The sequence below is a fragment of the Chiloscyllium plagiosum genome, chromosome 19 (assembly GCF_004010195.1).
Source record: "Chiloscyllium plagiosum isolate BGI_BamShark_2017 chromosome 19, ASM401019v2, whole genome shotgun sequence".
NCBI classification, from domain to species: Eukaryota; Metazoa; Chordata; class Chondrichthyes; order Orectolobiformes; family Hemiscylliidae; genus Chiloscyllium; species Chiloscyllium plagiosum.
In genome coordinates, this window is record NC_057728.1 from 43,808,439 (window position 1) to 43,836,394 (window position 27,956).

The 27,956-nt window shown below is 40.9% G+C and overlaps 1 protein-coding gene across 1 annotated transcript in view; it reads right to left on the reverse strand.

Annotated features, from left to right (window-relative positions):
• The window catches only part of LOC122559439, a 135,512-nt gene that overhangs the window by 29,338 nt on the left and 78,218 nt on the right, over positions 1-27,956 (reverse strand). Inside the window, exons 17-18 of the mRNA XM_043708888.1 lie at positions 23,630-23,750; positions 18,880-18,943 (exon numbers count right to left, since the gene is read on the reverse strand). Of these exons, the coding sequence (XP_043564823.1) occupies positions 18,880-18,943; positions 23,630-23,750 (185 nt within the window). The remainder of the gene's footprint in view (positions 1-18,879; positions 18,944-23,629; positions 23,751-27,956) is intronic.

Sequence of the window (27,956 nt, forward strand, 5' to 3'; positions counted from 1 at the left end):
CCAAGCCACACATCCTAAGTCATGTCTCACCGCATCATAATTTCCCTGACCCCAGCTATAACTCTTGCCTTGTAGTACACACTTATCCCTCTCCATCACGAGAGTAAAAATCACCGTATTATGGTCACTATCCCCAAAGTGCTCACCTAGCTCTAATTCTAACACCTGGCCTGGTTCGTTACCCAGAACCAAATCCAGTATGGCCTCACCTCTTGTTGGCCTGTCTACATATTGTGTCAGGAAACTCTCCTGCACACATTGAACAAACACTGACCCATCTAACGAACTTGAGCTATAGCTTTCCCAATCAATATCAGGAAAGTTAGAGTCCCCCATAGCAACCACCCTATTACTTTCACTCTTCTCTTGCATCATCCTCGCAATCCTTTCTTCTACGTTTCTAGGACTATTAGGAGGCCTGTAAAAAACTCCTAACAGGGTGAGCTCACCTTTCCTATTCCTAACCTCAGCCCAAACTACCTCAGATGGCAAGTCCTCATCCATCGTCCTTTCCACCACTGTAATATTATCTTTGACAAGCAATGCCACACCTCCCCCTCTTTTACCCCCCCCTCTGCCCCTACTCAAACATTTAAATCCTGGAACCTGCACCAGCCAATCCTGTCCCTGTTCTAGCCATGTCTCCGTAATAGCCACAACATCGAAGTCCCAGGTACCAACCCACGCTGCAAGTTCACCTACCTTATTTCGTATACTTCTTGCATTGAAGTATACACACTTCAAGCCACTTTCCTGTTTACAGACACCCTCCTTGTGAATTGATGCCATGTTCCTAACCTCCCTACACTCCAGGCCCTGCCCCCTGAAGCTATAATCTGGGTTCCCATGCCCCTGCAGAGTTAGTTTAAACCCCCGCCAAGAGCACTAGCAAACCTCCCCCCAAGGATACTGGTGCCCCTCAGGTTCAGGTGTAGACCATCCTGTTTATAGAGGTCCCACCGTCCCCAGAAAGAACCCCAGTTATCCAAAAGCCGGAATCCCTCCCTCCTGCACCATCCCTGTAGCCACGCATTTAAGTGTTCTCTTTCCCTATTCCTCGAATCTCTATCACGTGGCACGGGTAACAAACCAGAGGCAACAACTCTGTTTGTTCTAACTCCAAGCTTCCAACCTAGCTCCCTGAAAGCCTGTCTAACATCCTCTGCACTCCTCCTACCTATGTCGTTGGTGCCAATGTGGACCACGACTTCGGGTTGGTCCCCCTCCCCCTCCAGGACCCGGAAAACACGATCAGAGACGTCACGTACCCTTGCACCTGGGAGGCAACATACCAAACGTGAGTCTCTCTCGTTCCCACAAACCGCCTATCTGTGCCCCGAACTTTCGAGTCCCCAATTACTACTGCTCTGCTCTTCTTCACGCTTCCCTTCTGAGTAACGGGGACAGGTTCCGTGCCAGAGACCTGAGCCCCGTTACTTACCCCTGGTAAGTCGTACCCCCCCCAAGTATCCAAAATGGTATACTTGTTCTTGAGGGGAACGGCCGCAGGGGGTCCCTGCACTGGCTGCTTCCTCCCAGTCCCCCTCACTGTCACCCATCTATCTGCCATCTTTGGAGTTACTACTTCCCTAAAGCTCCGAGCTGTGTACATTTGCAGGAAGAAGTGGACAGCATTCAGGCTTGGGCTGATAAGTGACAAGTAACATGCTTGCCACACAAGTACCAGCAATGGCCATCTTCAACTAGAAAGAATCATACCATCACCCCTTGACATTCAAGGGTATTGCCATCACCATCTTGGGATTTACGCTGATTATGGGCAAATTGCTCCATCCTAGGGCTTACCATTGATGAAAAACTTTACTGTACAAGCCATATTGTGGCAATAAGAGCAGCCAATGCATCAGAACACCATCTGCAAGTTTTACATTCTATGACCATGAGGCACAGGAGCAGAAACAGATCATTCAGGCCATCAAGGCTGCTTCACCATTCAGTGAGGCAATAGCTGGTGTGATAATCCCTATGGGCTACAGAAGCTCAAAATGCAGCTCACCAACATCTTCTCATGAGCAAGTAAGGAGAGACAACAAATATTAGCCTCCTGTCTAGGGCTTACATTCCAGAAATAAAAAATGAATAGGATGGCTGTCATGGTGAATCACAGAAAACAAGTATGCGAGCATACAGCAGGTAATAAGAAAGGCAAGTAGAAATTTGGCAGCAAGTGCTAAAGAAAGTGAGTATAAATATAAGGGAGTCTTGATACAAATATATGACATTAGTGAGACCACACCTGAAGTACAGTATACAGTTTTGGTCCCCTTATTTAAGAGGGATATGGTTCAGAGGAGATTCACCAGATTTATCCCAAAGAGATTTATCTTATCAAGAGATGTTGAGAAGTTTAGGCCTATACTCTCCAGAGTTTAGAAGACTGAAATGGGATCTAATTGAGGTTTATAAGATGTTAAAGGGGATTGACAAAGTACACAAAGAGAGGATATTTCCAGTTGTGGGCCAATCTAGAATGACAGGTCACAGTTTTAGGATAAGGGGTGGCAGATTTAAAACAGAGATGAGAAGAAATTACTTCTCTCAAAGGTTCATGAATCTGATAAGTCTGCTATTGCAGAGTGTGGGGGATGCCGGGGCAATAAATTTAAAGGAGGAGATAAATAGATTTTTAATTAACAATGGTTTGAATAGTTATGGGAAGTGGGTAGGAAAGTAGAATTGAGCCTGAGATGAGATCAGCCATGATCACATTGAATGAGGATCTGAATTACCTACTCCTGGTCCAAGTTCACATGTTCTTAGGATGACTGACACACTCACTGGCCCATTAGGTGAATATGTCCACCTGCCAGAACTTTCCAAAAAGCAGGCAAAAGAACTTTAATTGGGCGGGAGTTGAAAATTTAGTTTCCTGACAAAGGGTTAATGTTTTGCTATTAGTTTCTTGAAATGTTGGCTTTCCCAAGCTTCTGGATTTATTGGCTTTATAAATTGCACTTTTTGGCTTTTTATGAATACTCATTAATACCAGTCCACTAAAATTACACTCACAAGCCAAAAATGGAAAAGGTGTTTCTGAGGCATGTGCCTAGCGGAGTAAACTCCAAACTCTGGTGAGTACACAAAAGTGAAGTCATATTGGACTCAAAACATTAATTCTGTTTCAATAATAACAAGTGCTACTGAGTTTCTCTAACAATTTCTGTTTTAATTCCAGATCTCCAGACTTCCAGAATCTGCAGTACCTTCCTTTGATTTGGGGTTATTTAGGTATGCTGGGAGGGAGAATAAACAGGTGAACTGAATAAGGCCTGGTGTGAGAATACATTTGGGCATGGGAATCTGATTGGGAGAGGAATCGGAAAAAGAAGCAGGGATACTTCCATACCATCTGTTCCTTTCAACTCTCAAGAGAGGGTGACATCTCCCAACCAGCAGCCCATAAGTGTGTTTGTGAGTTCATCAATTGCCTTTACAAGAAAGCAGTACAGTTTGTTCAGTTCACTACTGCTCTAAACAGCCAAGATGGCCCAACCAATCAGATTTGCTGTCACCACTGGCTTCCCTCAAATACAACATGCCATTGCATATATGCACACTCAAAACTCCATGACATCATCCAGTCAGATTTCTGAACAGGATGGGATTTCATTCCCTCAATGTCTAGCTGGTTTGAGACCAAAGATGACAATTCTTGTGTCTGCATCTGCTATTCAGGGAACTTTCACAATGCTTCAATTCTGCATCATCCCCAGGGCTGGCTCATGGATAAAAAGTGTACTCCCATAAGACATGGTTAATGACCACAGTACAAACCCTTAGATTCATGCCAAATAGCACTACAAAGGTGCCAATGTAACCCCCTGGGGCCATCATTGACAAGACAATTGGTTTTCTGAAGATGTGCTTCTGTTATTTGGATTGTTTAGATGGAACATCCTAGTACTCACTGATGTGGGTCTCTTCTAGATTGTTTCATGTAGACTTAATTCGACAATGGGATGAGAATTTAGAAGAGGGGAGACGGACCAGCCACACGTCTACTCAGATAAGAATGAAGGGAATCTGATGGAGTTGCTGAAGGAGCAGGAGAATCGACGTTTCAGGCATAAGCCATTGATCAGGTTTATGCCTGAAATATCGATTCTCCTGCTCTTCGGATGCTGCCTGACCTGCTGTGCTTCTCCAGCACCACACTCTCAACTCTGATTTCCAGCATCTGCAGTCTTCACTTTCTCTGAGATGCTGAAGAAGTCAACATTAACAAGGAAAATGCTGTGTAAGTAAAGGAAATAGTGAAATCAGGCAGTTAGTCACAAGAGAATCTAATAGTAGTTAGGTTTTGTGGATGGATGACTTTGTATTAATGTTATTCAGACTATCAGAATGATGAACTAATTATGACTTACAGGCATTCATACCCTCAAACGAATGCTTGATTGATAAATTTAAAACATTACGCTAATTTGTTTGCCATAAATCGTGAGTTAATTTATTTCCTTTGCACCAATAACTGCCTGTTCATTTTTCTGCCCAGAGCATCAATACAGAGTTAAAGAGCATTACATAGGGGTTATATAACATATGCGCTTATATAACTCAACCTTCATTTGGAAAGAATATTCATCTATCACTGAAACAAACTATGCTGATTGATTCCTGGTAGTTAGCCATCTAAATCATTAATAGCCAAGTTTAGAGATTCATCATCTGTCCTGGGCTCAACATGGGTTGTTCACTTACAGTTTGTATAGAGTGTTAGAAAACGCACTATTTCTTTCTCTTCCAGCTGTAGGTTAGTATGTGTGCTGTGTTCCTCTACAAAATAGTATCTACCTTTTCTCTCTCTGTGTCCCAAAATGCCATTATCTTAATTGTGAAAGCTACCTCCTGATTTTTAAAACCTTTTTGCTTGGGTTTCTCCTCTGTGCTAGCCAGATTACAAATCAAGTCCCTGAGGTGATTTGTTACTGAAATTCCCTTATTATGACCTTAAGTCAAAGGAGTCATAAAGATAAAACAAAACTGTTGTATAAAGTCCTGTGTTTGTAACAATATTAACTCACTGACAGAAAACACAGATTGAGCAAAGTAATCCCTCAAGCAAAGGATCAGTTCAAATCTCTTCTATCCTCTCTCATTTCATTGAGAATGTTGCTGGACAATCATACAATCAACAGACCAGGCAGTTCTACAAATATCTCCATCTTCAATGACAGTGGAGCCCAGCCCAACAGTGCAAAAGACATGGCTGAAGTCTCTGTGAGGGTTTTCAGCCAGACGTGCCAAATAAATAATCCTTCTTGGCTTCCTCCTGAAGTGGAATTCCCACCATAAAAAGTATTAGTTTTCAGTCAATTTGATTCAATCCAATCTTGGTGTCAAGAAATTGCTGAAGTCATTGTATAAGCAAAGGCAATAGGCCCTGAAGTGTGGTCAGCCAGGTGGGCCTCATAGAATATGAGCAACTGGATAGAGGCTGTTAACATAGTCCAAGAGGGAGCCCTGGCTGACAGATATAAATAGGAGAGTCAGAGGTATCATTCACTCTGAGAGTTGGCTCTCAGAGAGCTGCATCAGTGTTAAAGACTCTCCACGTGGAAATAAAGCATGACTTGGTGATGGGATACTGGCCTCTGTGGAGTTAGTTCAGTGGTGATGAGATAAAAAAACACGTTCCTGAAGAAATTTGCTCACAATAGTCATCTTTGAGTTGGAGTAAGCATTTCTCGCATCGTGCCATTATTGGGGAAGCCAGACTTGTTTTATCCTGCCATTGAAGACTGGGCCCAGTATGTGAAAAGAATTCATTATTTTTTCTGGAAAAATGACACTGGGGCAGATGATAAACAGCTGGTGGACTTACAACGTTTTTGGTTATTAGGAGTTTAACTTTCCCTGAAGCACCAGATACTGAAAACTTCCAAGGGTTCTTAGATTTAGTTAAGGAATATTATGACCCCAAGACTCCTCTAATTCTGAGATGCTATCAGTTTTACTCCACAATTGGAGAACTAGAGAAATCCTTATTGAGATTCTTGACTAGGTTAAAATGATTACCTGAGGTGTGTGACTTTGATTTAACTTTGAATGAGATGCCGAGAGACGGTTTGATTAGATTAGATTAGATTACCTACAGTGTGGAAACAGGCCCTTCGGCCCAACCAGTCCACACCAACCCTCTGAGGAGTAACCCACCCAGACCCATTATTTCCCTCTGAATAATGCACCCAACACTATGGGCAATTTAGCATGGCCAATTCATCTGAACTGCACATTTTTGGACTGTGGGAGGAAACCGGAGCACCCGGAGAAAACCCATGCAGACATGGGGAGAATGTACAAACTCCACACAGACAGTCGCCCAAGGCAGGAATCGAACCTGGGACCATGATGCTGTGAGGCAACACTGCTAACCACTGAGCCACCATGCCGCCCTGTTTGGTATGTGGGATTAGTGCCTACTAGCTGAAGCTCAACTGGACCTCAAACAGGCACTACAACTGGCTTTATAATTGGAAAATGCACCAAGTGGAGCATATGAGTTACAAGGTATTCCAATGGAAGTGGACACCTGCGCCATTTTGACTGAACTTGGGGAATGCCACTTAAGTGAATGCAATTGCATAGCCTCACTCAGGACTTATTCTGAACAGAAGGACTCCAGGTCAACCCTCAGCAAAACCCAAAAACAAAGCTAAGCCTTGGCTAAACAGTTAAAGTTTTCTCATGAACTGGGTTGTAAAGCCATTGGAGTTGCTGCCGGTATATGGACTCGAGATAGAAAAAGAGTTCCATTTGTCTGAGGATCTTTGGTGAATCTCTGCACTGAACTTGTAGATAGTACACACTACTGCTACTGAGCGTTGGTTGTGGAGAGAGTGGCTGCTTGTGGATGTGGTGCCAATCAAGCAGGTTGCTTTGTCCTGGATGGTGTCAAGCTTCTTGAATGTTGCTGGGGCTGCATCATCCAGGCAAGTGGGGAGTATTTCATTATACTCCTGACTTGTGCTTTGTGGATGGTGGACAGACTTTCGGAAGTCAGGAGGTGAGTTACTCACTGTGATATTCCTTGCTTCTGACCTGCTGTTGTAACCACTGCATTTATATGGTGAGTAAAGCTGAGTTTCTGATTAATGATTACTCCCAGGATGTTGCTTGTAGGGGATTCAGTGATGGTAACACCATTGAATGTCAAAAGGCAGTGGTTAGATTGTCTCTTTTGGTGATGGTCATAGCCTGGCATTTGTGTGGCACAAATGTCACTTGCCATTTGTCAGCCCAAGCCTGGATATTGTCCAGATCTTGTTGTATTCGGACACGGACTGCTTCAGTGTCTGAGGAGTTGTGAATGGTGCTGAATGTTGCACAATCATCAGTAAACATCCCCACTTCTGACCTTATGATGCAGGAAAGGTTATTGATGAAGCAGCTGAAGATGGTTGGGTCCTGAGGAACTGCTGCAAAGATGTCCTGGAGCTGAGATGACTGAATTTCCAATAACCACAACCATCAGGTATGACTCTAACCACCAAAAGGTTTCTCTTGTACCCATTGATTCCAGAATTGCTAGAGTTCTGTGATGCCACACTCAGTCAAACGCAACCTTTATGTTTGTACCAATAATCAAGACAGTCATTTTTGGTATTGTTAGCCTGTGTAATTTTTCAGTGGATGGTGAAGAACATTTTCCAAGGTCTACCCTGAGTTGCCATTTATCTAGATGACCTGCTAATAACAGGGAAGACAAATAAGGAGCATTTAGAGAACTTGGCCATAGTCCTTAGATGTTTCTCCCAGGTGGGCATATGCCTTAGAAGGGAAAAATGTGTGTTCTAGGCAACCCAAGTGACCTACTTAGGCTACAGAGTTGCCAAGACTAGGTTACACCTGTTGGAAAATTGTGCACTTCTTTTGTGGTATAAGGAATCCCTGAAGTGTTGGTCATCTGTTATGGACCAGGCCAGACACCCTCAAAACATTTTAAGAAAGTCCAGGCTACTTTCTAACTTTTCTAGTTGTTTTAAGCAGGTGTATAGTGTATATTCCAGGAGGGAGGCAGCCAGCCCAACCATTAATTTTAAGCAAAACAGAATTTATTTGCAAGATTACCAAATGAAACGCAAACAAAAGAGAACAGAATACAGAATAACAACTTATCCAAAAACCCAACAGGTTATTCCAACTTAATGATGTTGTTCCAAATATTTGCAACAATCCCTATAAATACCTTTGGCACAAAAGGCAAAAATCAAATACGTGGTCTTACGAGAGAGAGAGTGAGAGAGAGAGAGAGACGGCAGAGGGATTCAGTATGGAACACCTTCTTCCATGTAGCAGTTTCTTGGAACAGGAGACTCAAACTGACTGTCTGCTTTCAGTTAACAGCCAGACTGCTAAAAACCAAACCAACCCACAGAAAAGCTGAGCTGGGAGAACTAGCCACTTCCCTTTCATTGTACAAGTGTCTTTTTAAAACATGAAAGCCTTTTGTCTGAGGCAGTATCTGTTAGCTATAATCAAATTGGCTGCAAACCGAGACTTATCGAAATCACTGCTTTTACGACCTCTCTGAAAAAAGAAGCCAAGGACAGAATAACCTTGTTAAAGGACCACCATCATTTCACATCATTTACCAGCAGGGAATTCGAGTATTGCCTGAAGTTGAATGATATACATCATATAAGGACAGCTCCATACCATCCATCATCCACTGGTCTGGTGGAAAAAGCAGTTCAAACTTAGAAGCCATGCTTAAAGAAACAGCCTACAGCTTCACTAAACCCCAAACATCCTTGGTTCCTATTTGATTATAGGACCACCCATCATGCAACCATAGGGATAGCTCCACCAGAGTTGATAATGGAGAGAAGACCCTGCACCACATTAAATCTGATCTTCCCGAACATAGGGAGAAGGGCGAAATGGCCTCATGAATGCCAATGCCAGCCAAAAAGCTCCGCTAAGTGAGAGACAGTTTACTTCAGGGGATGAAGTTTTGTGTGGGAATCACGGGAATGATACCATAAGACCATAAGACATAGGAGCAGGAATTAAGCCATTCAGCCCGTTGAATGCTCCACCATTCAATCATGACTGATAGCTTTTTCAACCACATTTTCCTGCCTTCTCCCCATAATCTTTGATCCCCTTGCCAATTAAGAACCTATCTATAGCTGTTTAAATATACTCAATGACCTGACCTCTGCAGCCATTTATGGCAATGAATTCCACAGATTTACTACTCTCTGGCTAGAGAAGTTTCTCCTATTCTCTATTCTAAAGGGGCTTCCCATTAAGGCTGTGCCCTCGGATTCTCGTCTCTCCTGCCAATGGAAACATCTTATCAATGTCCACTCTCTACAGGTCATTCAAAATTCTGTAAGTTTCAATCAGGTCCCCCTCATCCTTCTAAAGTCCATCGAGTATAGTCCCAGAGTCCTCAAACATTCCTCACACATTAAGCCTTTCATTCCTGGGATCACTCCTCTTGAACCTTGTCTGGGTAAGAGGCATGGTCAAGCTGAGGTCAGGTCCAATGACATATAAAGTTCAGGTAGGCGGATGGTCCTGAACAAGCATGTGGACCACATGAAAGCTGCAAACCTGTAAACAGTGCTGTAGCAGAAGTGCCCATCTCCACTGCCTTTCCAACAGTTCCAGAACCTAGGGGCTTCTCTCTCTGTCAAGGGTTGGGAATACCTTGGAATCTGAAATGGACATGGCAGATATCGTTGCCTTGATGCCTTTACTGCCTGAAGTGGGGAGTGAATTTCCTCTGAGATGCTCCAGGTACAAAAGGCAAGCTATTGTATGTTACACCCTGCCTGTAACAGAGACAGTGTTGGAGGAACCTGGCCCAGTGCTAAAATGCCCAGGAGGATCTACAAAAAATAGGAACTGCCCTATATCCTTGGATTCAGAGGGGGAGGGATATAGTGATTGTATTGAGGTCAGCTAGGTGGACTTCATAGAATAAGAGTTCCCCGTTTGAGGCTGTTAATCTGGGCCAATCAGGGAACCCTGGTTTACAGATATAAATAGGAGTGTCTCACAAAAAAAAAAAAAAAAAAAAAATAAATAGGAGTGTCAGAGATTCTGAGAGCTGGATCAGTGTCAAGGACTCTCCGTATGTAAAGAAAGGGTGACTTGATGACAGGATATTGGTCTCTGCAGAATGATTTCAGGCCAAAATTCTGAAAACTGGAATTGCAAGATGAATTCCAATGAAGAGATGCAAACTACTAAGCTTATGAACTTCTATTTGATTGTCTAGGCAATCCTTTGGACTACTTACATCCAGAATGTGAGAGAATAATGACAATGCACACACGAAACCTTAAAAGTTAACTGCCAGGCATAAAGGTCTGTGCATGTATTCAAGCATAATTGTACACTGTTCATTATCACTGAACGTACATTAAGGCGTTAAGGTACATTAAGGTGACCTCAATATCTCAACTGCAAATTAAATTCTACTGAGATTGGCCTAGATTCTGCAGAAAAAATTGCAGAATGTAAATGAAACATACATTCATAACTTGTCGTGAAGAAGACAAAACTCCATTAATTTTGGATTGCCGCATGTTGCTGGCTGATTAGAGGAAACAGTAATTTAGATTTAACATGCCTATTATTTTTTCTGTATTTGCACATTAATTATGACAGCAAGCGCATTCTATGAATTAACCTAAATGTATTGACTTGATGACAAAATCCTTTTTGATGTCTGCCAATCTGCCTTTCTTACACAGAACATGAACAAGTTAAATTATAGAGTTTCATTCCTTCTTGGAATGACCCCTCCACCCATTTAAGGCCAGACTCCAATAGGCAGGTTAGTAAACCCAGTTTTGCTGTGTTTTGTTCTGTGCTCCCTCTCCACCTCTCTGTTAATTCATAGTCGTAATAAGTTGTAGGATTGAATCCAATAAATTAAATATTTTGTTGACAATACGAAGTACTACTGGATTAGATAATCGACTGTAAGGGAAATTGCCACCTACTTTCTCTATCCTACATTTGACTCCAGCCCTATTTCATGCAGCTGATTTTTAATATTCCATTGTAAAAGTAAATGCGAGATGAATGTCCACACTACCTTCTAAAAATGTAGCCTTGTACACATTCTGTGGATATTGTGGTGAATAAAAGGGATTTATAATAACATGTAATGTAAATGGTTCCTACAAGAAAAGTAGCAACAATCTTTCACATTGTGAAGAATTGGAAGATCGATTGTTCAGGGAATGATTGTATATCACAGAACACTATTTGCTATTTCTAAATAATGACCATATAATGTGGAGAACCTTAATGTGAGTGCCAGTATTAATTTACAAAACACTTTATATTTACATGCGGTTTTGAAAGTTTTATCATATAGAATCCTACAGTGTGGAAACAGGCCATTGGCCGAACAATCCACACTGACTCTTCAAAGAGTATCCCACCCAGACCCATTTCCTTACCCTATTACTTTCACATTTCCCCTGACTAATGCACCTAACCTATACATCCCTGAATACAATGGACAATTTAGCATGACCAATTCACCTAGCCTGCACATCTTTGGACTCTGGGAGGATACTGGAGCATCCAGAGGAAACCCATGTAGACATGGGGAGAATGTGCAAACTCCACATAGATAGTCACCCAGGGTGGAATCAAACCAGAGTCCCTGGTGCTGTGAGGTAACAGTGGTAACCACTGGGCCACCGCGCCACCCTACACCCTATGTAACATAATTTCAAATTGTGATTGAATCAGTTCAGTTTTCAACCCAATTCACACCTTCTGTTTTGCTCTGAATTGTGTCTTTGGGAAAAAATATTGGAGTGAGCTCCACATATCTGTGCATGTATCTGCAAATGCAGGGATACCCTGACCAAAATCTAGCTATCAACCAATATGACCAATATCAGATTAAATGCTGCGTACCAACTGGCTCCTGCATTTAACACGGTATGTTATGACACTGCAAAAGTTTGAAGGTAGTAGAGTCATGGTACTAATCCAGTAGCACAAGTTAGTGATACAGAGACATGGGGTAAAATTCCACCAGAACAGATAATACAATTTGAATTAAAGTAATAAATCTAGAAGTAAGAGCTAGTCAAATAGTGACCATAAGTCCACTGAAGCTTGTATTTGAAAACTAGTAGAGGTCACGCATGATTTTTATGGAATGAACATTAGTCCATCCTTACCTGATTTAGACTCCAGATCCATAGCAATTTGGTTGACACTTAAGTCATAGAGATGTACAGCACGGAAACAGACCCTTCAGTCCAACTCATCCATGCCGACCAGATATCCCAACCCAATCTAGTCCCACCTGCCAGCACCCGGCCCATATCCCTCCAAACCCTTCCTATTCATATACCCATCCAAATGCCTCTTAAATGTTGCAATTGTACCAGCCTCCACCACATCCTCTGGCAGCTCATTCCATACACGTACCACCCTCTGCGTGAAAACGTTGCCCTTTAGGTCTCTTTTATATCGTTCCCCCCTCACCCTAAACCTATGCCCTCTAGTTGTGGACTCCCCCACCGCAGGGAAAAAACTTTGCCTATTTATCCTATCCATGCCCCTCATAATTTTGTAAACCTCTATAAGGTCACCCCTCAGCCTCTGACACTCCAGGAAAAACAGCCCCAGCCTGTTCAGCCTCTCCCTGTAGCTCAGATCCTCCAACCCTGGCAACATCCTTGTAAATCTTTTCCGAACGCTTTCAAGTTTCACAGCATCCTTCCGATAGGAAGGAGACCAGAATTGCACGCAATATTCCAACAGTGGCCTAACCAACGTCCTGTACAGCCGCAACATGACCTCCCAACTCCTGTACTCAATACTCTGACCAATAAAGGAAAGCATACCAAATGCTTTCTTTCGTATCCTATCTACCTGCGACTCCACTTTCAAGGAGCTATGAACCTGCACTCCAAGGTCTCTTTGGTCAGCAACACTCCCTAGGACCTTACCATTAAGTGTATAAGTCCTGCTAAGATTTGCTTTCACAAAATGCAGCACCTCACATTTATCTGAATTAAACTCCATTGTGTCCCTTGAAATTCCCCAGCAAGCCAATCAATTATATCAAACCGCTATAATGTGTGATAAAATGATGAAATGAAATCACATATACCACCTGCCAAGGCCTCCAAAATGACAATAGCGCATGCAACACTGTCAACAGTGAACATCATTGAGGGTATACTTACACCACATGGACAGCAGTGTCTCAAAAAGGCACCACTACTTCTCAAGGGCAATGAACATGGGCAATAAATCCTCATGTAGCCAGCAACATTACTATCCCTGATTTTAAAGAAGAAATTGGCTGAGAAGTGGTTGAGAGACCTACTGAGGACACGAAAGGGTACTTTATAAATTAATTATTTCTCTTCCATGATGTGATGTTTATATAATATCTGCAAACATATTGAGAAAAATATTCCCAGGTTTGGCTGCAACCAAAATACTGGTAATTGAAGTCAGGTTGGGATTCCAATGTGATCCCATCTTTTCCAAGTGGCACAGAAGATGAGTGATGACGTGTTGCATCCAATAGTAAGTATACCTTTAAGAGACACAATATGTTATTGTTTCTTTAAGAGAAATACACATAATATCATCACTTCATCTTGAGGGCATATCTCAGGTGCTGACTTAGGATCACTTGAAGCATGACAAACAAATGGAAGCATTCTACTATTTATAAATTCATAGCTAACTTTATTCCAGACACCTCTGTGTCTATGAAGATGATACTTGTGTCTTTTAGTGAGCTATAATGAATGTTTGTTGGATCTTTTAAGACCACCTTTTCCATGCCTTGTTTTTTTATATTTCACAGAATAATATAAGCTTTGCTATTTCTGATGAAAATTCCCTGATGGAGACAAACATCCTTGGATCTACCATGCAAATAAATAACCAAACTGGGATTGTTAATAAGTCAATTATGAACAGCTGTAGTTCAAAATCCTGGAATTCCTAGCCAAGTCTCCCAATTTGTCAGAGGCTTGCCAGGATCACTGAGGTAACTACACAATGGGAAAGCTTTTTTAGTCAGATTTACACACCTGGAACATTTCAGATCAGTTGCATTGAATGGTTCCAACCATGGCCATTGAGAGATGACTATTGAAAACACTGTCACAGAGAGTGTTTTTATTTCTTGGCAGATGATTGTCAACTTCATGGAAGGTACTTAACCTGTCTAACACTTCACTTACCTTCAGCAGCACTTCCCTGCTGCCAATCTTCAGCAGCTAATGTGGCTTTACCTTGCACCTCAAAAGCAGACACTTTCCCACCACCAGGTCAGAAGCAGGAACAACATCTGAAACAGCAGGGATAGTATTTCCTGCTTTCATCTTAGCATCTTCCCCTTCCACAGGTGTTAAACACAGAGAAAGGTTTGGGATAATTCTTACCCTTTTCTCAATTCTTGACTGATCTGAAGAAGATGCAATTTTGAGATTGAGTTTTTTAAAAAAAGTTGTTTCGAGTGCTGTGCAGTTAATAATAGACACAAGTAGGCTTTCTTGTCAGTTGAAGTGAAAAGCAAGTATTACAATCTATTTTCACAACACCCTGGATAGAATAGATAGGGATAAACTAATCTTGCTTGTAAAAGGTACAAGAACAAGGGACATAGATTTAAAAGAAGCAAGGATGAAGTGAAGGAAAACAATTTTTACTCAGTGATTAGTGAGAGTGTGGAATGACTGCCTGGAAGTATGATGGAGTCAGGTTCAATTGAGGAATTCAGGAGGGCATTGGATGATTATTTGGATAAAAATAATGGGGAAGGGTAGGGGAATAAAGCAGGAAATTGGCATTAGGTAATGATACTCTTTGAATGAGCCAGTGCAGATATGAAGGGCCAAATGGCCTTCTTCTGTGACATAACACTTCTGTAATTCAGCACCAATCTACTCCATTGTCCACACAATAGTCTGAAGTCATTGACACAAGATGCAGGAATGTTGGATACTTCATCAACATCCTAGTTATGTACATCTCCCTTTATTACTTTATTTGAAACTCTGTCTTCATGGAGCCAGCAGGTCTAGCACCCATTGTCATTTTTAAATTCTTCCTTTGACATGACAAATAGTGGTCAATTGTCCCTGTATTTGGTTGCATTGGGACATGCACATAACCCACTCAAAGGCATATGCTGTCACTACCAGTAATTGTCTGTAATGGCTTTACACTTAAAGTTTGTTTCTTCAGTGAAGCAGCCTGTTGCATCTGATTTGAAGCTCAAAACTACTGACCAAAAGAAGCTCAAAAAGAGTCTTTACTGTGTCTCCTGCTGCCTTATTTGTTGCCCCACAACTCAAGCAAAGTGGTGTGTCTAGTCACAAATGGGAAGATGCGGAAAACAGAAAGTGGTTTCAACAAGTGGGATGGCAGGGAAGCATCATGTGAACAGTGTAGGGACCAAGGAGCAGATCACAAAGGCAGCAAAACAGCTCACCAGTGGGGGTCAGTGATGGGATTGGTAAGTGGGTCACTGATGAGGAACCATGGTCCCACAATAATGATGTAACAGCACCAACACTGGTTCCAATGTATTAACAAGAGAAACAGTGTTATCATGTCTGTCTCATTGTGTTCAGAAACACAAACAGAGCCAACTGACTTCACAGAGCCAGTTTTGTGACAGTACGAGGTCAATATTTCATGTTGCTGCCTCCTTGTCTTAAAAAGTTATCAGTGCCGATTTCCCAATTAGTTTTACAATCATGAAGTGAGTGTCACACAGGCCAGACAGAATGGACACTGAGATCCAACTGAAAGGCTGTGAGACCCTAACATGTGTTCCAGAGGTAGAGAGTCAGCTCTGTTAATTATTCTAAACATCAGTGTTTCAAAAGGCTAAATTCTTATAGCAAGTTATTTAGATCTTTAGGCTCATGAAACAAGGCATCTTTCCAAGAGGACCTGGTGGGCAAGCATTGCCATTAGTCAACAGGTTTTCAGACATTCAAGGGTCATCAGCAACACCTACCCCATCTCACACCCCCCACAACTCCCAGAAAGAGTCAGCTCACAGGAGGCTGTGCTATACCTTCTAATATTCCAACATGAATTATCCTAAATGATGAAATCCAAGCAAAAGTTTTTGTAAAGGCATAATTTTAATAGGAATGTTTCCTCACTCACCAATTAATTCTCCAGAGACCCTTGTAAGAAGTGCACAAAGCATTTTCTCACCATTAAGAAGTTTCTGCTACAGAATAATGAGCAATAAAAATGATGTGCAATGAGCTAAAAGGTTTAGAGCAATACATTTGTAGGTCCAAGGGGTCTGAAACATGAGAATGATCATAACTAACTCCATAAAAAGTTGCATATAGCTATTCTTATATATTTTAAATACTGTCAGTTTCATGCCTTTCTAACTATCTGTCTCTCTCTCTCTAGCACTCTTTTTTTTCTCTCTCATTTCTTCCATATCATCCTGATGAAATATGTGCCCTGCTTTCCTTTATTCTTTATAAATACTGGTAGGGGAATCAGATTATTGCTATAATGATTTACTTGCTGGCTAGGCAGAATTTATTGTTTATGCCCAATTTATGGAAAGGAAGAATCAATTCCAGGGACTTTATGAATATTTGAAAGAATATCAATTCAACACGTAATTTTTTCTGTGACTATTGATATTTTTGAATGCATCATAATACTTTTTTTATGTAAATGTAATCAGTCAGATTGTTTTGTGACAAGGTAATTTTTCAAGTCATAGAGATGGACAGCACGGAATCAGACCCTTGGGTCCAACCTGTCCATGCCGACCAGATATCCCAACCCAATCTAGTCCCACCTGCCAGCACCCGGCCTATATCCCTCCAAACCCTTCCTATTCATATACCCATCCAGATAACTTTTAAATGTTGCAATTGTACTAGCCTTCACCACTTCCTCTGTCAGCTCATGAGAATTATTAAAATCACATTTGATGAACAAACAAGCCATTTACCCACAATGAATTTCTAAATCGATACTGAAGTGTTATTTAAAGTTTTCTTTCACAAGCCTACTGATTGAAATCTCCAAGTGATATATTCCTCAGCATAAAGGACAAAAGGTAAAAAATACAATATCTGTGCTTAGTCAGCTGATATTATTCGAGGAAGGGATGATTTAATTGGTTTCAGTGTATTTGGATCAAGAAAGAAAAAGCAATTAGCCTGATTCACTGCTTTTAATTGCTAGCCAGTGACATATGCATCTCTGGGTGTGGGATGAAGACTGGTTAAAGATTGGCTGTGATACACCACAGGCTTAAATTGCCTGCTACTAATCCTTAGATTACTTTCATACCTGAATCATGGGCAGGGTATCAATTGAATCATACCCAAAGATTGTCAGCAAAGGAACATAATTTGGCATAATAAAAAGCTTTTAAAAATGGCAAAAAAAAATTAAAATTTTCTCATTGGCTTTGTAGTATATATATTTAGCTACAGAAAAGTCTTGAGCAATGTGCATACATCCTGCTCCAACAAAATAGCCTTGCTTTAATGCAGAACAAATTTTCTAAAGAGAGAAAGAAAACCAATCAACCCTATGTAGGTCTTGAATCACAGATATTCCAAATAGCAGAGTTTCTAAACCAAGCAATCGAACTCTGAATGGCTTAGGGAGGTTACTAACATAAAACAGTCAGATATGATGAGCTTAAGGACTCAGATTCTAGCATGATTATATGGTATGACACTATAGCTATTATAAAATAATGTGATGTCCAACATATTATTTACAACATCATAGGGGTCTGCTACGATAGCAAAAAGAAAAAGTTACAACATCACAGGGAGTCTGTTAGGATGACAAAACGAACAATTAGACTTGAGCTTGGTACAAATGAAATTTATATGCAATGGAATATATACCAAATCTGTATTCCCAATGATATTGGTATTTACTCTTTTAAAATGTATTAATATCTTTCCAATAGGTCCATTTAGCCCCCTGACTTAAATCAGATGAAATAGAACATAGAAACATTGAATGTAGGAACAGGAATGGACCATTCAGCCCTTTGAGGTTTCTCTGCCATTCATTGTGATTATGGTTGATTATCCAACTCAGTACCCTGGTCTTGCTTTCCCTCCGTATCCTTTGATTCCTTTAGTTGTAAGAATGATATCTGAATCCCTTTTGAAGGAAAGGCAATTGCCTAATTGTGTTATTGCTAGAGAATTAATCAAAAGACACAGGTAATGTTCTGAGGACACGGTTTCAAACGCCTCTCCCAGCAGATTATGGAATTTGAGTTCAATGAAAATCTGGAATTAAGAATCTAACAATGATCACAAATCTGTAGCCTGGCCTCCATGGGACTTCAGACTCACAGTAAGGTGGTTGAGACTTAACTGCCATCTGGGTAAACAGTCTGGTGAATCTTCATTGCACTGCCTCAATAGTCAGAACATCTTTCCTCAGGTGAAGCAATATTCCAGGTGTGGTCTTAACAATGCCCTTTACAACTGAGGTAAGACATATCTGCTGTTGCATTAGAATCCTCTCACTGTTGAATTCAACATACCATTTGCCTTCTTCACTACCTGCTGTGCCTGCGTGCTTACTTTCAATGGCTGATGTTCAAGGACACTGATGTCCAGTTGCACCTCCCACGTTCTCAATCTATCCTCATTAAGATAATAGTCTACCAATCTTTTTTGCCACTGAAATAGATAATCTCACATTTATTTACATTATACTACATGTGCCATATATTTGCTCACTTACTAAATTTGTCCAAATCACACTGAAACTTTTCTACATCTTCCCTAACATTTACATTATATTTATAAAAGTGAAAACATATTAGTTACCATTGCTAAAATGGAAATCAAGAGTGACTCTTACTTCAATGATATCTGTTTTCCCAAAGTATGCAGCAGTATGTAATAATGTGCTACCATTAATGCATCTATTTAAAACAGAGAAGTTGCAATTAGAATTAAGTTGCAATTCTATTTTATACAAAAAAATCTATATATAAGATGGATTTACCTAATTTGTCCATGGACTCTAAATCTCAACTTTAAGTATCCTACATAAAATTCTGGTTACTAAATGTCACAGTACTAGAAAGAGAAATTTAAAAAATAATAATAAATTTAATGCAAAACAAATTTTGTAAGTTACCATCATACATCAGTTATTAAATTACTAGGAAAGAGTTATAAATTAAAACGATGTTGGTTCAAATCAGGTATAAATGAACTTCAACATTTGGATGCAAAATGCAATACCACCAGAGTAGGCAACAGCTTCTGAACAATTTATACACCACTGGCACAGACAATAAAAAATATTCAGGATGCAACTGACCAACTCTATAATGTCTGCAGCCAAACTAGAGGCAACACATCTGACCCAGAAAGAGGTGTTTAATTATTTACAGACAACTTTAGCCCTTTACTTCAGGAGGAAAGAGTTTCTGAAGTAACATAATGGGGGTTTAATCTGCAAAGCCAGTTTTGTGCTCCTTCATTGCAAGATATTACTTGTGTGCATCAGTAAAAAATAAAATATTGTTAAGAATTTGATTTACAACTAATTTATCTGCTGATAATAATTAAAGAGAAGCAACACATTTTGGAAGCTAGCACTTCAATAATGAGTTATGTTCAAATTCAAAACAATTTGAATATTTAGTGATTATTTATTTGTTTAAATGTCAGTTGACAGCTACAAGGTACAAAGGAAGATGAATGTGGTTGTTGGCATTCAGTCAAATCCACTCCAGAACATTTCTGCAGGAGTTCCACAGAGTAGTGTCTTAGACCCAACCACGACCAACTCCAATAAGAGAGAATCTAAATATTTCCCGCTAACATTCAACAGCATTACCATCGCTGATTCCTCCCCTGTCAACAACCTTGGCGTTACCATTGACAGATGTTTGCAGGTAAAGGGACGGCTGGAAAATGAGAAGCCTTCAAAATGAGAAAACAAGAGTTCAGAGACAGTATATTCCTGTTAGGGTGAAAGGAACGCCTGGTAGGTGTAGGGAATGCTGGATGACTAGAGAAATTGAGGTTTTGATTAAGAGAAAGAAGGAAGCATATGTCAGGTAAAGAAAGGAGAGATTGAGTGAATCCTCAGAAGAGTATAAAGGCACTAGCACTATACTTAAGACAGAAATCAGGAGGACAAAAATGGGACATGAGATAGCTTTGGTGAACAGGGTTAAGGAGAATTCAAATGGTTTTTATAAATACATTAAGGACAAAAGGGTATCTAGGGAGAGAATAAGGCCCCTCAAAGATCAGCGAAGCAGCCTATGTGTGGAGCTGCAGGAGATGGGGAGATACTAAACGAGCATTTAGCATCAATATTTATTGTGGAGAAGGACATGGAAGGTGTGGAATGTGGAGAAATAGATAGTGATATCTTGAACAAGTCCATATTACAGAGGAGGTGGTGTTGGATGTCTTGAAACGCATAAAAGTGGATAAATCACCAGGACCTGATCTGGTGTTACTTAGAACTCTGGGACCCTTGCTGAAATATTTGTATCATCGATAGTCACAGGTGAGGTGCCAGAGGACTGGAGGTTGGTTAAAGTGGTACCACTATTTAAGAAAGGTGGTAAGGAAAAGCCAGGGATCTATAAACTGGTGAGCCTGACATCAGTGATGGGCAAGTTGTTGGTGGGAATCCTGAGGGACAGGATTTACATGTATTTATAAAGGTAAGGACTGATTAGGGATAGTCAGCATGGCTTTGTGCGTGGGAAATCATGTCTCACGAACTTGATTGAGTTTTTTGAGGAAGGGAAGTCTTATTGAAACTGAACAAGGTGTTGGTGAATCCACAGCTGGAGTACTGTGCGTAGTTTTGGTTCCTTTATTTAAGAAAAGGGATAATTTCATTGGAAGCAGTTCAGAGAAGTTTCACTAGTTTGTTTCCTGGAATGGAGGGATTGTATTATGAGCAAAGGCTAAACAGTTTGGGACTCGACTCAGCAGAGTTCTGAAGAATTAGGAATAGTCTCTTTGCAAAAAATAGGATTCTTAAGGGGTTTGATAAGGTTAATGCTGAGAGAATGTTTTACCACATGGGAGAGTCTAGGACCAGAGGGCATAGTCAAAGAATAAAGGTTTGTCGATTTAAGACTGAGAAGAGGAGGAATTACTTCTCTTAGTGGGTTGAGAGTCTTTGGAACTCCTTTCCATGGAGAGCTATGGGAGAGTTCTTGTGGATCTTTAAGGCTGATATTGATAGACTGTTGTTCAGTCAGGGAATCAGGGGAAATGCAGGGAAGTGGATATGAGGAATGTCAGATCAGCCATGATCGTATTGAATGGTGGAGCAGGCTCAAGGGCCCATTTGGCTGCTCCTGTTTCTATTTGTCATGGTCTTATGCATGTCGCTGGCTGGACCAGTATTTATCACCTGCTTTTAGTTACTGTGGAGGAGGTGCTGATGAGCTGCCTTCTTGTACCACTGCAGTCCATGTTTTCTCGGTAGACCTACAATGCTATTAGGGAGGGAATTCCATTGTTTTGATCCAACAACACTGAAGGAACAGCAGTATATTTCCAAGTCAGGATGGGGGTTCATTTGGAGGGAAACTTGCAGGTGGTGATGATCCCATGTATCAGTTGTTTTTGTCCTTCTGGTTAGAAGTGGTCACGACTTCGGAAGATATGAATTTCTGCAGTGCATCTTATAAGTGACAGGCCATAGTAACAATGTGTGTCAGTGGTGGAGAGACTGGAAGGCCCATCTAAATTCCATGGTTACAAAAGTAGGTCAGCGGCCGATGGCACCATCAGGACCAAGAAGCCTGCTTAACTGGCACCACATCCATAAACATTCATTCATTCCTTCCACCATTGAAGCTTAGTGTACCAGTAATGCATTCCATCTACATGATGCACTGCAGAAATTTACCAAAACTCTTTTTATAGCAGCTTCCAAATCTGAGATCATTGCCATCTAGAAGGGCCACAGCAGCATAGACAAGGAAATACTACCACCTGCCAGCCACTTAGCATCCTGAGTTGGAACTTTCTTACTGTTCTTTGAAAGGAGTTCAACAGGGCCATGTGTATTCAGGAACACACCATTCTGCCAACGTTGATATGCATTGAGCAAATGGGACCCCACCAATCCAGCATTAATGCATCCCACAGTCCCAGAAATATCAGTCTGTGCTCAACTAGTTATTCAAATCTCAGAATGTAAATGAACACAGATTATACACAAAACACAGTATAAAGTGAGAAATTTTACTTATCCATGTGTTTTTCCTCATTGTTATCTCAGAATGTTGCAGAGGTGGTTTGCTCCAGAATGTCAGGAAGGCAGAACACACCAGTTTAGGACAAGAACATGAGGCTCATAATCCAGAAGGAGCAAAGACTGAGGGGCAGCTTGCATCCAAGAGAAAGTACAAAACCCTCCCAGTGTAACAACAAGAAGTATTAGGAGATGGCCAGGCATACAATGAGAAAATACATTGCTCATGGAGACAGTTCCACAAGTGGCTCCATGGTCAGAAGCCTCGAGCAAGGTGAGTTGCTTGACAAAAACATTCAGATGACCCTGTGCACAGGAAGAAACAGCAGCAGGGGCACCACTAGTCAGCACCTTTCCTTTAACATAGATCAATGTATAGCCACTAGTTTTACTTGTCATTTTGCCTCCTTGACCATCACCAAAGGTAAAATCCTGACAATTGTTGACAACGATTGGTTTCCATAAGTATGCTGATCCCATCTAACTCTCCAGTATCTCCTTCAGCCCTATACCATCGCAACTTTTTCCCTGTTCATCACAACCTTAGCTCCATTGCTCAGGTCAGGGATCATTAGGAATGCAGGGTATGCTCCTGCAGGATTCTCAACATTAGGATGGATGCAAACCAGAAATTGTGATTGTTCCTCAACTATTATCTTCCTATGGTAATTGAAAAACAAAGACTCATTTTCCATGTGGATGATGCTTGACTCTTTTTCTCTACTGCTGTATTTTTATAATTGGTAAACAGCAAACAAAGACAAAGATAGTTGGTGAAAACAATCTACCAAGTGCCACATTTTGGTGGAAATGGCAAATACTGCAAATAACCAGGAGCAGTCATTTGGGAACTCTCCTACTTCATAAAAAACTTCTTCAAAGCAATTTTCAGTCCCATGTACCTTGTTAATATGGATTACTAAGGAAATATTTCCTGGACAAGATATCATTAGCCAATCCCTACCTGCCCCCTTACATCAGCACAGGCAGCTGTCATCTCATTCTGAACATCTGCTGATCAGTGGATTCCTCATATGAGGCTCCAGTGACTCAGATGAAGTTAAAGATAACTCAACAATGTGAAATTTCCCCTTACCCTCTATACCCTGGGGTCAGTTCCAAGCATTCCCGAGTCACATCCTGCCACTTTGAGCATAGTCCTTATCGTGAAACTTTCAATCAGGTTTCATAAGCAAGATTATTGACGGTAATTATTTGATCTCTCTGAAAGCCTTTTGGTGATTGGAAGTTGCAATAGATTAAATTTGTTGTGTGTCTAAAGATGTGGTCCTGTGTGTAATCTATAGACAAATGTCAGAATAAATGCATTCGATTTCAGTAGCAACTGTATAAGAAAACCTACCTGCTTCTTGGACTGCTCATGAAACTCATATTTGTTAAGTGATTGTGAACCATATCTTCAAGAATATCTGTGTCCCCATGGACGATCATGGGGATTGCTGATGACCAATAAGCATAGTAACCTAGGTACAAATAAAAACATGGGGAGCTCAAAACATTAAGGGTGTAGTGCACAATAGAATAATAGCATGATGCTACATTTTTCTGATGCCATATTGTACGTAAGCTTGATTCAATAATTTGTGGTGAAATAATGTGTATTTTAGAACACTATTTTCCATTTGGCACTCATTTATTGACTGTAAAGTATCAAGTTAATTTAAATCACTATTCAGACTGAAATAATTTAATCATGTTTGCTATGGGAAAACTCTACTACTGTATTTTCCAAACAAAAGTAAATCTCACCAGCAGTACTTCTATTAATAACCAAAGAATTAAAAATAGTGACCTACTTTTGATATGAATGCAGTCTCTTCCTTCAAGCAATATAACTAGCAGCCAATGGCTGATAATCACACAGACAAAACATTTTTGAACACTTTAACAAAACTTGTGTATTTATGGTGAGCCTCAGGTTCTTCTGTTGAAAGAAAATGTTACTGGGTGAGGGGGTAAGTGAAATATTACAATTTGAGCTTGACCCAAACATTGTATTCGTGATTATCACAAAAGACAGTTCCATAGACAAGGCTGCATATTCTATGAAGTTGGAATTTATTCTTTATTATGCAATAAACAAGATATAGCATCCCTTAGAACTAACCCTTCAGACACTGGACTACACTGGAAATAATATAGGCTGCCTATCATTTATTCTTGATTTCTCCAGTCATTTTAAAAGAACTACTGATAGCCCATATTAGTTCATGCTAAAACTGAATTAAAATATACAGCATGACAAAATTTATATTGAAACCATACATCACTGATACTTCGAACCTTCTCTGAGACAAAATATATTGAAAATACTAAGATAAATAAGTCCATAATAAATAGAGGCAGGAGTGGCCAATTGGCCCAGTGAGCTCCTTTGTCCTTTAGTAAGATCACAGCTGATCTGATTTGTTTGTGGCCTTAACTCTACTTTCTTGCCTGTAGCTCAAAATCCTGAATTCCCTTGTTTATCAAATATTTGCCTTCACTGCTATCTCTGAGAGAACTTCCACAGTCAAATGACCCTCTGAGAAAAGATATTCATCTTCATTCTAAATTATGGACATCATATGAATAAACTGTGCTCCTTGTTCTAGATTCCACCACTAAAGTAAACGTAAATTTAGCATTTACACTGTCAAGCTCATTCAGTGTCTTACACATTTTAATAAGATTCATTCTTCTAACTCCAAGTAATATAGGCACATCCTCCTTAACCTTTTCTCATAAGACAAGCAGTTCATTCCAGCAGTCCACCTTCTGGGATAAGGATGGGCAGTTTTTACACCCCCACAATTTTATTGAATTTGGGTTCCTTCTGTAAGTAGATATAGCTCTCAGACTCTCAGAGGAGGTGTAAACCATAGGAGACCATCAGTACCAATTTTGGAAACCTTGTTCCTGGGACCCTTTCACTGACGTGTTTTGAAATAGAAAATTATATTATTTCAGTTTCCAGAGTTAGTTGTATTTTTACTGCAGTGATTGATTGTAGGACTCTATTCTGCAACTCAAAGGAGCTTGACTATTAAATTGATTACCAGTAAGGTGTTGAGATGCAACAGAATACTTTTTACATTTCAAAGTTTGTGCGAAGATTTGTAGCTCGGGTGCTCGTTGTTGTGGTTCTTTTCGCCGAGCTGGAAGTTTTTGTTGCAAACGTTTCGTCCCCTGGCTAGGCGACTTGATGGTGTTTGTGGATGAATGCCATGCCTCTAGGAGTTCCCTGGCTGTTCTCTGTCTGGCTTGCGCTATGTTAGTAGTGTTGTCCCAGTCGAATTCATGTTGCTTGTCATCTGCGTGTGTGGCTACTCAGGATAGCTGGTCGTGTCGTTTCGTGGCTAGTTGGTGTTCATGGATGCGGATCGTTAGCTGTCTTCCTGTTTGTCCTATGTAGAGTTTTGTGCAATCCTTGCATGGGATTTTGTACATTACATTGGTTTTGCTCATGCTGGATATTGGGTCCTTCGTTCTGGTGAGTTGTTGTCTGAGTGGCTGTTGGTTTGTGTGCTGTTATGAGTCCTGGTGGCCGCAGTAGTCTGGCTGTCGACTGGGACAACACTACTATTATAGGATAAGCCAAACAGAGAAGAGCAAGGGAATTCCTAGAGGCATGGCACTCATCCACAGATTCAATCAATAAGCACATCGACCTGGACCCAATATACCGACCACTGCAACGGACAGCTGGCACTGACAACCGGAAGTGGCAGATTCAAACCACGATAAATGCCGGAGAAAACATCACAGAAGCGCTTCACAGGAGGCTCCCAAGCACTGAGGATGTCACCTAGACAGGGGACGAAACGTCTGCAACCCAAATTCCCAGCTCGGTGAACAGAACAACAATAACGAGCACCCGAGCTACAAATCTTCTCACAAACTTTAAATATGAAGTATGCTTGAATGAGAGCTCTGTTAGATTGTTAAAAGTTTAATTTCTTTTTTATTTCTATTTCAAAAGCATGGATATAGAGGTTAACCCATAGCAGATGTTGGGTGAGTCATTATAGAGAGTAGATAGTTGACATAGAGGGGACATATAAGTGACATGGGAAGTATAAGGAGAAGGAGCTATTATGTGGTATTGGTGGAGAAGTGAAGGGTTGAGGGCCTAACATCATCACTAAAATGGGGCTGGGGTACCAGTAATGGGGAAGGGCATACTAACCTGCCGCCTTGATCATCCATCTACCTTTAAACTTGAAAGGGTTCAGAAAAGATTTACAAGGATGTTGCCAGGGTTGGAGGGTTGAGCTACAGAGAGAGTTGAATAGTGCGGGGCTATCTTCCCTGGAGTGTCAGAGGCTGAAGGGTGACCTCCTAGAAGTTGATAAAATCATAATGGGCATAGATAGGTAAACAGTCAAAGTCTTTTCCCCAGGACAGGGGAGTCCAAAACTAGAGGGCATAGGTTTAAAATGAGAGGGGTAAGATTTAAAAAGGACTTAAAGAGCAACTTTTTTCACATAGAGGGTGGCGCATATATGGAATGAACTGCCAGATGAAGTAGTGGAGGCAGGTACAATTACAACATTTAAAAGGCATCTGGATAGGTTTATAAATAGGAAGGGTTGAGAGAGATATGGGCCAAGTGCTGCTAAATAGGACAGTAACAAATTAAAAATACTATACATGAATGCACGAAGCATTAGACATAAGATGGATGAGCTTGAAGCTCTTTTGGAAATTGGCAGATACGATATTGTGGGGATAACTGAGACGTGGCTTCAAGTGGACAGGGCCTGGGAAATGAATCTTCAAGGCTATACGTGCTATCGTAAGGACAGACTGACGGGCAGAGGGGGTGGGGTGGCCTTGTTGGTAAGGGAGGATATTCAGTCCCTTGCGCGGGGGGACCTAGATTCAGGGGATGTAGAGTCAGTGTGGATAGAGCTGCAAAATACTAAGGGTAAAAAGACCCTCTTGGGAGTTATCTACAGGCCCCCAAATAGTAATCTGGACGTCGGATGTAAGCTGAATCAGGAGCTGAAATTGGCCTGTCGTAAAGATGTTACTACAGTTGTTATGGGGGATTTTAACATGCAGGTAGACTGGGAGAATCAGGATGGTATTGGACCTCAAGAAAGAGACTTTGTGAAGTGCCTCCGAGATGGATTCTTAGAACAGCTGGTGCTGGAGCCGACCAGGGAGAAGGCAATTCTGGATCTGGTATTGTGTAACGAACCAGAATTGATCAGGGACCTTGAAGTGAAGGAGTCATTGGGAAGTAGTGACCATAATACATTAAGCTACAATCTGCAATTTGAGAGGGAGAGGGTACAGTCGGAAGTGACAGTACTTCTGTTGAATAAAGGGAACTATGGAGCTATGAGGGAGGAGCTGGCCAAAGTTCAATGGTGCAATACCTTAGCAGGGATGACCGTGGAGGAACAATGGCGGATATTTCTGTGTATAATGCAGAAGTTGCAGGATCAGTTCCTTCAAGGCATGGGCGGCCGTGGCTGACGAGGGAAGTTAAGAAACATATAAAGTTAAAAGAGAAAAAGTATAACATAGCAAAGATAAGTGGGAAAACTGAGGACTGGGAAGCTTTTAAAGAGCAACAGAGGATTACTAAGAAGGAAATACGCAGAGGAAAAATGAGGTACGAAGGTAAACTGGCCAAGAATATAAAGGAGGATAGTAAAAGCTTTTTTAAGTATGTACAA